Here is a 12,457-nt window from a genome sequence, read left to right on the forward strand (position 1 = left end):
ATTTACCTGTTGTTGTAGTTCCTTGTAGTACTATTATTGTAACTTCAGTGAATTATTTAATTTTTTTCTTTTGAAAACTTTTTGTTTAACCTTGCATGCCTGGTGCTTCTGTACTGTGTATTTTATTTTCTGTTCATCTTGCTGCTTTGATGATTGCTTTACCATTTAACCTTTAGATTGATTTGTGCTTTTGCATGTTTTTAGATGTATAATACAATAGAAACAGACACGGTAAGCTATGTAACCATTCTCCTTTAGTTGCAAGTAATATTTCTGTTTAAAAAAAATATTTAAATAAAACAAGAGATCAATGCATTAATTTGTAATTTATTTAAATTTATAATGAGATGTTTAATTTAATATTTTATGTTTAATGCTTTCATGTACCAGCTTTTTTACAAAATATTTTGATATTAAATGCATTACTTGAATCCAGCCATTTTAAGTGATTGCTGAAAAAGTGATTGTGTGCAAAATTAATGATAATTTGCTGAAAAAGTGATTGTGTGCAAAATTAATGATAATAAAAACAATTATTTCTGTGTTTAACTTTAGGAACACGAAAGTAGAAAATATTGTCTTTCAGAAGATACACATATATATATGCAACACTTCTTGGAAAATATTAATTTCATAATATAAATCACAGATTATTAAAAGCCTAAAATATAATCAAAATTATAAGTAAAACAATTTTCTTAAAATGAGATATGAATGCAGACTATACTAACCAATAAAAGAATATTTCTTTTATTCATTATGATGTGAAAAATTTAGAACTACAATAGATGTCCTCTTAACTGGTTTTGGTTTAATTGGTCATGGTTTAACTGACTACTAAATTGTGAAAATGACTCTGAGCATCTGTGACAAAATCTTTGTATATTGTTTTTGTGATTTGTTAAAAACTGTGTTCATTTTAGCAGTGGGTGTATTTTTGTGTACCTAGATCTTTACTGTTGCTTTGTGGGAGCAGTGTAAATAGTTATTTCTATCCAGTTACTGTAATTTAATGTTAGGAAAAGAAATATCATTGTTAAAATAAACAAAAAATTAAAATGTGCCTCTAGCAACAATGGTAGTAAAAATTAGAATAAGAAAAATTACACTGAAAATCACTTAGGGTAAAGGAATGGAAGTTTCACAATTCAAGTTTTGCTAACTGAAACAATTTCATTTGTTGCTCTAAAATATTTACATGAAGGTAAAGCAAAAAAGCAAATATCACATGAACTTTGTGTGGTAATGGGTATGTTAGATTATTGGTGCTGAAGTTGTAAATCCATTCAGCAGTTTTGTATATGAATTGGAGAAAACACTTTTATCACATTGTATGTCTGGAAAACATAAATGAGTTGGTTAAAGATGCTTTGTGGTTGTGGTTTCAAAACAAGTGGTATAATTTAATAAGTGGGCCAAGTTTGAACGAGAAGGCTTTTAAATTGCGTGCAAAATTGAAAATGGAAATGGTATTTCAGCAAATAACAAATGGTTGTACCGTTAGAAAAAATACCATGGAGTTTCTTTTAATATAGTTGCCCACTGTTACAGTTTCTCAGGGAGATTCCTGGTTTTTCATTCTAGTCTCCTGGTAGATCATCAAATCTTTTTAATTTTTAGCCTACGGAAAATGTTTTTGAGCAACAAATGAAATTGTTTCAGTTAGCAAAACTTGAATTGTGAAACTTCCATTCCTTTACCCTAAGTGATTTTCAGTGTAATTTTTCTTATTTATTTTATTCAATTCTTATTTGATTTTAATCATCTTAATCTACTGTAGCTATTTGTAAAAATTTTTATGACTATTTTAGCCAATGTTTAATCAATTAATAATTTTATTTAATTTTGTTTTCCAAGGCATGCTTTAAAGTAAGTACCATTTAGGAATAAAAAAAAAAAAGTAGAATTTTCTTACCAATTTTATTTTTATATGAAAACCTGCATCTCAGTGTATTTTTCAGTATAATTTCTGCCAAATTTAAAGCACTTATCATATTGTAAAAATAAGTTTTGAATCCCCTCTTCACAGAGGTCTGCCACCTGATTTGACACCCATTGCAAAATGGTTGTTTTGACCTAATCATTGTGATTTAGGTGAAGACCGTTCAGATACTTTTTCTAATGCAGAAACAGGTGGTTGTCACTGGGAACTAAATTAAAACTGTGCAGAGGGTGATCTAGTTGTTCCCAGTGAAATGATAGTATGAAGGCATTGTCGTGAAGCAAACTGATCTTTTCTCAACATGCCACAAGTGCGAGACAGTTTAAGGTCTGGTAATACATCGTAGAAGTTATTGTATCACCACAAGGCAGAAAATCCACAAGCAACACCGCATTCCTGTCCTAGAACACAGTATACATGATTTTCTGAACTGAAACTGTTTGTTTGAACTCTACATTCTTGAATGATTATGAAAACCGCCATTCCAAAGATTGCTGCTTCAGTCCTAGCGTAAGTAGGCCACCCAGGTTTTGTTGCCTGTGACAATTTGGCTTAAAAATTCATTACCTTCCTCACCATACTGTTGAAGGGAAGTTCAAGCATTACCTAAACATTTGGTTTTGGGGACATCCGTCAAAATTTTTCCTGCCCAGCTTGTGCAGTTTTCAATAATTTAAGAATTAGCTCACAATTTCGTAAAGAACACTGCATGGTAACCCCAGGAAAGTCATCAAATAATGACAAAATCATAAACAATCTTCTGTTTCACTCGTCAATTTTCTGCACCAAATCTTTAGTAATAAGAGAAGATCACCCACTTTGTTCATGAACTTACTGTACATCAATATATAGTACATTATTAAATTTATCCATACAATAGTATGTGTATTAATTATTGATTTTACTTTTAGTGTATTTAAAAGTACTTTGATGAATAAAAGCTCTCCTTCTGTACTCAGAATTTTCACTGTGTAACAAACCTAAATCATGCATTATGAAGTGAGTTTAAAAGTTAGTTTGAAGTTCCTTAGAACCTTTTTTTTTGGGGGGGGGGAGAATTTTTTTTTCTTTTGGGGACCTTTTTTGAGTTTTAGAGCCGTGCATAAAACGCCTGGCAAAACCTAGTTTTTCATATGTCAGGGTTGGCAACTATGCTGTGATGATGAAAAACTATCAGCAACAAAGGTATTTCCAAAAAAATTTCAATATATCTTTAAAGAAAAAGGTTTATAATCAAAGCAGGTCTGTCATATTGAGGACAATGGAGTAACCATTTGAGATAGCATTTCGGACAAATGGGAGTTGAAAGGAATTGTTCCACAGGATGGAGGGTTTTCACCATGAAGCCTAACTTTGGGGGGAAAATGACAAAAAAGTGTAAGTTGTAATGTAATTTTTGGTACCATTTTAGATTATTAATTAAGCTATCACATCTGTTAGCATTTAATAATCTTATCCTTTTACTTTACATGAAAATATATTTTAAAAAAATTACTTATTTTAAGAAATAATTTTCAGAAGCGATATTCAAATTATTCTAAAATTTTAATTGACAAAATACATTAATCAAATATAAAATTAATAAAAAAAGTACAAGAAAGACTATTTACAAGAAGAAGTAACAAAATCTTTCACGAGAAGTAGAAGGCAGAAACTTGATGAGCTCAGTCTTTGACAAAATATCCATATTAAAATCACTCTAATTCATACCACTAATTGGTGCATTTATCATGCAAGTATATCCTTCCTCTGATAAATAAGGCTTGCCATAATAAACTGAAGGCAAGGCTTTCCAAAATAAAAAGGGAATCATACAAAATATATGCAATAAAAGCAATGCAAAGAATAATATTACCCTATTCACTATCCCTAAAAGACCCTACATGGTAGCAAAAAAAAAAAAAAAAAAAAAAGTCATAAAAAGATTTCAAAGGGATAACAGAAATGGTAATGTTTATATCACATAGCAAGTTAAAGAGCCGAAATCTGTTTGTTTACATTACGCTTTCCCTCCTGCCCTGCAATAGCTGACAGCAGAGTTGTCCAGAATGTAATGATATTGAAGATCGAGATCCTAAAACTATGTTCAGTTCAAACATAATGGGCACAGGACATCATCTAGTTGTATTTAAAGCCAGCTTAAAACGCTCATACACATCACCCGTCCCTTGAGGCATTCTCCACTGATCCATGGATGATACACTGGTTTTGAGAGACATTTGTAGGGAATGCATACATGGGATGCCTGTCTGGCATGGGTTAAATTTAAAACTTCTATTAAAAAAGAACTTCAGTTATTATTCAAGAAACATCAGATCAGAATTCAAATCAAGCAAAAAGAGAATAATTGTTACTTTCTGTTCTCTTGCTACAGAAAAGAATAAACATCTTTTTTTTTTTTTTTTTTTAATTTTTGAGACAATAGCTCATGCATTTAACAGTTTGATTGTGTTATCTCCTCCACTGTACTACTGAGTACAAAAATCAGTTTGGATAGAAGTCTGCTTGTTTAAAAATACATGGCATGCTTGAAAATACCAACAAATACAAACAATGCACTATGTCGTTTAAAAAAAACTGTAATATGAATGAAAGAAGGACATAAAAAGTTTTGCCTCGCAATCTTACAAAGCTTTACAGTCTGTGGAGCAAGGTGTTACGAAAAAGCTTTTACAGTCACTACAAGTACAAGTTCTTCTAGAAATCCTTTTCTTGCTGAAGACACTGTACTTAATGCTACTTTAAAGACTGTAAACATTAAAGACATCACCTACATAGTGGTTAAGTCACATCTGTCAAATCTTAGAGTAGAATAATTAAAAAAGGGATACTGCTGATTAAATGGTTCTATTGATGACAAGTGCAGTACGAGTTCTAAAGTTAGTGAAATTAATTAAGCTGTTATTGTCAAGGGCAATAAAGGAAAAAACTAAAACACTGAGGCATAAAAAGAAGACTGTGCTAAAATGAAAGCGGCACTAGAGTTGGCATTCTATTTAAAAAAAAAAAAAGGGAAGAAAAGAAAAAGGCAGTTGTGAAAAAAGCAAAAGAAAATAATTTCTTCTAGAATATAGTGCTTTCCTGCTCTAAATGGTTTTTTTTTTTTTTTTTTAAGTTGACATTTGTGCAGCTTAAAAATACGTTAATACAGTAAATATGTGTTTAAGTTATTCTCATCCTTTGAAGTGATGTTTACTGAATTTCGCATAATTTACTTAAACTGGTTAAGAGCTTAATCCCACAGTGGCTGGTTAAGAGGGTGGCACATAGTGGCTTAATCCCAAAATGGCTGGTTAATCACATAGTAGTTACACTATAGTACTTACAAAATATACATATATATATATATTTATTTGGATATCAGGAATGCATCATTTACATATGTATAATTATTAATATTATTGTACTAACAATCTAGTATATAAATCAAATGTTATATAAAAGTTATCACTTGATTCGTAAATTAATAAATAAGCCAATCTTACAAAATTACATTAATCTTACATTAAATCTTGCATTAATGTTTTATACTTTTTTTTGTCTTGAAAAAATTGTGTAAAAAGTCTTGTACACTGTGCAAAAAACAAGGAAGGGGGACAGTTATGTATCTCTCGTTCTACTGGGCCGATTGACGAAATTCAACTTGTGTTATTCATGCCTCAAAAACGTGACTTAGGCTATGTATTAGATTTATATATAGCATTGTTCTAATGTAGGTATTTTGACACAAAAGCGGTCTTTTTCTGAAATGACATGGCATTTTTTTTTCCATATTTCGATTTTATGACTCAAATTTTGCTAAACTCCCAAGTTTTGTAAAAATCGCACAATCAGTTTTTAAAAAATTACCTCTCAAAATTTTAGCTTCTCAGTGTTAATTGAACTTGCTATGTATTTATTAATATCTCATTTTTATGAAACTTGCTGAATTCCTTCTTCCAGAATTCGAAACTTAGTTTCATTCCAAATAAAATGTGCTCATTTTTTACGATTTATTTTTTTAATTTGTATTTTAAAATAATTTTTATAAATTTGAAATATAACCTATAAATTTTGTACCTTCATCTTAAAGTAGATGTATTTTTAAGCATACCTGCAAAAAATTAGAGTTTTATATTCAAAATTTCCTAAGATATGCTTGAATTTACATATTGGCACATTTTGAAATTTGTCATATTTGTTATAAGTGAGTGATAATAATGCCAAATGTGGTTTATGCAATTTGTTAAAATTGTTTGAAAGTATGAACGATAACGTTTTTTCCGATCGTCTACAATGAAAAAAAGGGAAAGGAAAATAGGTTGCTATAAATTAAGAAGTTTGCCAAGTGAATTGGTGCAAACTGAAAAATGCGTCAAGATAAATTCTTGAATTTCTCCATAAAATTCTAAAAAAATTACAGAATTTAATATCTAGGCATACTTTGAGTCATGCAATCGAAATATGGAAAAAAATTGGTTTGTTATTTTAAAAATAGTCCAATTTTATGTCAAAATACCTATGTTAGAACAATGCTATATATAAATCTAATATATATCCTAAATCTCGCATTTGAGTCATTAAAAGCTTAGACTTCTGAATTAGTAACGTAGTTTGAATTTCGTCAATTGGCCCAGTGGACTGGGAGATACAGAACTGTCCCCCCCTTTGTACAATTATGGAATTTAGAAAAGATTGTTTTCCAAATCCCTAGGTAAATGGAGTAAAATTTTGAAGTAAACAATCTCTGACATTCATTCATACTTCCCTCTCCCCATTATCATTATCATTATAATATATGATATCACACACATAATACTAACGTAAAAGTCTTTTAAGCGGCCAAATATCTGACAGACTGCTGAATGTTGGCAGTTTGGCCTGGGTTTGAATTGTTTGTTTTGTTTTTGTATGTGTGTGTGTATAATGTGCATGTGAATCTGTTTCCTTAACATTCCTGCACGAAGGCATCCCTTCATTTAGGCAGATAACCATAATTTGTTTTGATTTTATCAAATAATAAAGTATAGTCATCTAAGTATTCCATCCAGAATATTTTTAAGAAATCTTTTACAAACCTACAAAAAAGGAATTATAACTTATTAAGCATTCAGAATAATTTCTTTCATTGCCAAATAAAGTATATTGCTATGATTTGAGCTTTGTGGTGTGCTTTTGTATAGCAAAATCAATCTTTAAGATATATTTTGTCAATGTTATAAGATTGGTTTTTAAACAGATAATTATCAGAGAATTTCCTAAGATTTTCTCCATTGAATCAATCTTTAAAATATATTTTATCAAAGTTATAAAATTGGTTTTTAAACAGATCATCATAATTATCAGAGAATTCCCTAAGATTTTCTCCATTGAATTTAAAATGTTATAATTTGTTGTCATATTTAGGCTAACAAGCTGTAGAATTAAACTTCATATTATTATTTAAAATCCAATAAAATTATAAATGAAGTAATTTTTTTAAAAGATAACTTATTAATTTGTTCACCAAATTAAAGTTTGTTAAATAGATTTGGAAAAAAAAATTAATTCACAAGCTTGACACTGGCCTTCCTGTTGTTACAGAATTATTGCCTAAATGTTGCTTTTTCATTATTCTATTGTATAATTAAAAAAAAATAGTTAAGTAGACTAGCTTCACAATGGTTTTTTGCAAGCACTGGAGAATATTTTCTATTTTTTTATATATTACTGAAAATGCTGCACCAAATATAAATATTTTAAATAATGTCAAAATGTTAAGAAAAATTTATCAAGTTTAAATGATTATAAAATCATACTATTCTGTATATTTTTTTAAAGTATTTTTCCTTGTATTATAATTTACAGATTTAGCTAGGTAAGTACATTTTTGAAATTCATGTTATAAATTAGGTGTGAGGTTTGGGGATGTTTACATAATAAGCATTTCGTGTATTTTTCCTTCTTTATGCCATAAATATGAATTAAACCATGCCTATGTATTATCTTATAAGTGTGCATGAAAGCATGTTTTAATTATGTGCATGTGCAATATATATATTCATAGGTTCGACAATTTTTTATGCATTTTTTCATGATGTAAAATGTTGTAGGGAATTTAATATTTTCTTATTCATTATCATCTTTTGAAGTACAGTTTCCCTTTTTAGTAATGTGTTTATTGATATTTATAGAAACAGCAAGGGGGAAAATATACAAATTTAAAGCAACTTAAAAGAGTTTTAGTCTTTATTCAAATAAAGCAATTTATAAGGCAAACTAAAAACTGAATTAAACACCCTGCTTAAATGATAATATATAAAATGGAGATCAAAAAAGATTTTTAAATGTTAAGAGTAAAAATTGTCAATTGTATGTTATTTTTTAGAAGTTTTTATTTATTTATTCTTAGTAATATTTTCCACAACTATATCTTACATTGATGTTTTAGAGCAGTGATATTCTGCTTTTGCAGTTCCGTCCAATATTTTCGAATGATTAGTTCCTCTAATAAACCAAAAGAAATGAACTGTGTGATATTTTGATGATTTAACATAATACATCTTGTATCATTACGTATTTACTATCATCAGACTATTACATGTAACTTCTTCTATTAAATCTGATAGCAAAATTGTCCTTTCCTAAATTAAAATGTGAATTTAATTCAGCATTGGCCTTGAAAAATATTAATGATACTGGAACAGCAAAATTTTGATGGATAACACACATCTAGTGTATGTAAATTTTAATTATTCCTCTATTATATTTACATCATTTCTTATGAACTGCAACAAATTAATTTGTTTTATCAACCAGTCATCTAATAACTTGCTTAAAAAGTACTTCTGATTTTTCCCCCATTTATGTAGTTCATTTATGATATTCTGCTACTAATTCTTTTCTGCGAAGGTTTTTAGTTTGTTTATTAATGTGGTTCATTACATGGTTTTCTTTAACTAATCCTTTTAGCAAGTTTGGCACTACTGTGCAAAGTTAAAAGCAATTTCTGTAAAGTTTCTGTCTGCTTTGCTACAAGTTACTAGGATTTCTGCTACTAGGTATTGAAATGTTTTTAAAATGTTGCTAGTTTTTCCATCATAAATTAAATTTTGTATGGGGTTAGTCGTGTAACATCCCGCCAAAGTTTTGCCAATCACTCTTGTGGAATTCTCGAGTAACTAACCTCTCTTTATTTATAAAAAAATTTCATCGATTTATATTATTATATTGTTTGGCTGTTCGATTTTTTTCAAACGGTATGGGGACAAAATTCTCGCTGGTAATTGTTCCAGTTTATTGTCTTTTTATTGGCTATATGCAGCCGATCATACTATGTTCGTTACTACACACTTTTTTCATGGAAAGATCCCATAACTGTGAAAATAATTCACTGCTTGTTTTTCTGTAGAAAGCAGGTTCCAAATTGCAGTAATTGTTTTCAAAATATAAGGCAAAATACAATACTGCATTAATGGTTAATTTATATCCTTGTTTACAAAAATGAAAGGTTTTTTATGGAAATTCAGTTAGAGTTACATCAGATACAAAGTTACAGAAGTATCATCAATTACAAAGTGCAGATGCACTGTTACCTCACGCTTATCGATAATTGAAACTAAATCATGCTATTTGGCAATAGTTTCATCATCAACTGAATAATACATAAGCACCTTTTTTTTGTGTGTGTGTGAGTTTGACACTGCTTTCTGGAAGTTAAATAATAATGTTTCTTTAGAGATGTGTCTAATGTCATTATTATTGCTGCATCCGAAAAAAGCATTCATCTCCCAGGAAGATTAATTTTTCCTACTGATATTTTGCTAGGCATTTGTAAGATATTTGACTCCAGTTATTGTAGTTAATCTTATTTTAGTTTATATGATATCTTTTGTCTGCTCAGTAGTTATTCATAATTTTTCCCATTTGAATTGTTTTAAGAATCCAGGGCTGAGTTTATAAATTTTAACTTTCTGGTAGATTTTTAAGGATTAGTGATCATTCATAAAGCTGTTAATAGTGAAAAGAATAGTTGTAACTGACGGAAAGAAATCATTACAAATGATTAAATTAATTCATATGTATTTTAAAATAAGATATAAATTTAAAAAATAGTTTCTTTATTACTAGTACTAACTAGATTATTTGATAGAAAGAAAAATTAACTGATTTGCTTTCCTTTATCTAGACATCCCAAGTAACAACACCGACAGATCTGAGGAGTCCTCCTGCACCCCAAGTGATTAAGACGCCTTATGAGAAAGCTTGGCTGGTAAAGAAGTGGTACAACTTTGATATGCGGTATCCTTTTCTTAACAATTATTATTAGTAGTATATCCTTTAAATAAATAATACTAATATCCATCTTCCATATATGCATATGTTATCAGGTGATATGGATTGATGTAATTAAATGTGGAATGATATTATGAAAACTTAAAATTTCATTATTTTGTATCATGCTAGGTACAGCTTTGAAATTCTTAACAAAAAATTGTGTATGTATAAAATATACTCGATCACCATACTGGAAGCTCATAAAAGCAAAGTGTGTTTTATCTATGACATATTTGCAAATTTCAGAAGCTCATAAAAGCTTCTTAAATTTGCAAATATGTCGTAGATTACTTCAGGGATAATAAACTGCTAGCTGTCCAAAATGCAACACCATGAAGGAAGCATCCAAACAACATAAAACTTGCATCATATGTATACCATGATGGAATATGCAAATGATTACAATTTCAGCACATCCACACATCATGAGGGAGTTCAGCACTCCTTACAATCCCTATATAAAGGGAGGAAAGATTGCTGTTTTGAATAATGAGATTTTTTGTGTGTGCCTTGTAGAAAAACACGAGCATCATTCAAGCACTTGTCCAAGTTCAACTGAGGCAAAATCATTGCATATTGAGACTGTGGATGATCCTTCCAGGTAATTGGTCATCATATCAGACATAACCAAGCAACAGTCATATAAATATGGAATCATTGGATGCTAGAGGGAATGACTGACAGACAGGAGCAATGCAATCACTTCATTGCACCACTCCATGGAAAAATGTGCATATCGTGTGCATGGGAAGACAGGCTTTGATGGAGATCACTGCCATATCCACAATCATATCACAAGAGATGCAGTCTATAATGCAGTAATCGGTATCTGCAGGAACAATTTGACATTTGTTACAATTGTTAACAGTACATTGGACTGACCGCTAGACGTCAGTTGTCACTTATGTTTAAACCTAAGGCATTTGCGTTTGTAATGGCACACTAAGTGGTGGAGATGGACATCCTAATGACATGGTGTGTTTTCAGACGACTCACACTTCTGCTTCCAGTTCCACAATGGTTGGATTAGAGCTTGTAGACATTGTGGACAGAGGCTGCTCTACTATTTTGTTAAGCATCGTCATAGTGGTCCTGCACTTGGTGTTATGATGTAAGCTGGTTTTGATATTACTCCCGAACCCCCTAGTATGCATTATTGGTACAATTACCAGCCAGCACTCTGAGGTATTTTTCCCTCTTCTCCATCCTTACCTTCAAGGTTTGCCTGCAGCCACATTTAAGCAGGACAATGCATGACCACACCGTTGCATGCAATATTCAAGTTTTCTTCTTAGCCTGGCATATTGCATTGTTAGCCTGGCTTGCATGTTCTCCAGATCTATCACCCATTGAATATGTCTCGGAATGATTGGAGAATACCTAGCATGGCATACCACACCAGATAAACTTTGTATGTAGGCAGCATGGGCTACCATTCCCAAACAACACATCCAAAGCCTTTTCCACTCAGTGCCACAGTACATAGCGGCAGTCATTGATAAATGTGGAGGCAACACTCATTACTGATTTTCTTGACTCCCTCACTTCAGAGAAGGTTGTATTTCAGATCAATTAACATCGATACTGCATGTAATCTCTGAAATAAATTTGGCTTAAGTATCTCTTGTCCCCCCCCCCCCCCCGTGCATTTTGGATGACCAAATAAGAAGAAAAGGAGGGGAAAAAAAATATTGTTTTGTATTTATCCATGATATATTTTTGTCTAAGAGAGGATCAATTTTTCTTTGTTTCTGTTTATTTAATCCATTTATATTGATTTTATATATTTTTAGTATAAAATAAATTAGAGATTGTAGAGATAATTTTAGCCTTTCAAGACGAATTTTAATTTCTTTTTAATAAATGTATTTGTGTTGATTTTATATATTTTTATTATAAAATAAAATGAAATTCTCTATTAATGGGCGTAATAATGAATGTATAAAGTAGGTATATTGACCGCTATTCCTGAATCTGAAAGTTAAATTTTTTTCTGTACATAAAACTTTTGTGTAAAATAACAATATACATAAATATTAACAGGACTAATATTAGTCATCATACACATAATTTTATAATATAGTATTGACCCAAAAAAAGTGAAAAGAAAACATTTTAATTCTAAAATTGTAAGCAAAGTTTTATTCATTTCTCTAATAATGACTGGAAAAGTTCCTCTGCTTGATTGTAACCAATGTTTATATCTCAAAGGATTGTAAC

At 30.2% G+C, this 12,457-nt stretch overlaps 1 protein-coding gene across 4 annotated transcripts in view; it reads left to right on the forward strand.

Moving 5' to 3' along the window:
• Positions 1 to 12,457, forward strand: part of Nhe3 (Na[+]/H[+] hydrogen exchanger 3) — a 101,149-nt gene that overhangs the window by 53,615 nt on the left and 35,077 nt on the right. For 3 of the 4 annotated variants that reach the window (XM_085823181.1, XM_085823184.1, XM_085823183.1), the window contains exons 14-15: positions 205 to 231; positions 10,089 to 10,201. In XM_085823181.1, the coding sequence (XP_085679307.1) occupies positions 205 to 231; positions 10,089 to 10,201 (140 nt within the window). The remainder of the gene's footprint in view (positions 1 to 204; positions 232 to 10,088; positions 10,202 to 12,457) is intronic. The other variant, XM_085823182.1, reaches the window with a different exon arrangement.

This window comes from Stegodyphus dumicola, chromosome 9 (genome assembly GCF_044657685.1).
Source record: "Stegodyphus dumicola isolate Sdum_Otavi_A_Nest chromosome 9, ASM4465768v1".
NCBI classification, from domain to species: domain Eukaryota; kingdom Metazoa; phylum Arthropoda; class Arachnida; order Araneae; family Eresidae; genus Stegodyphus; species Stegodyphus dumicola.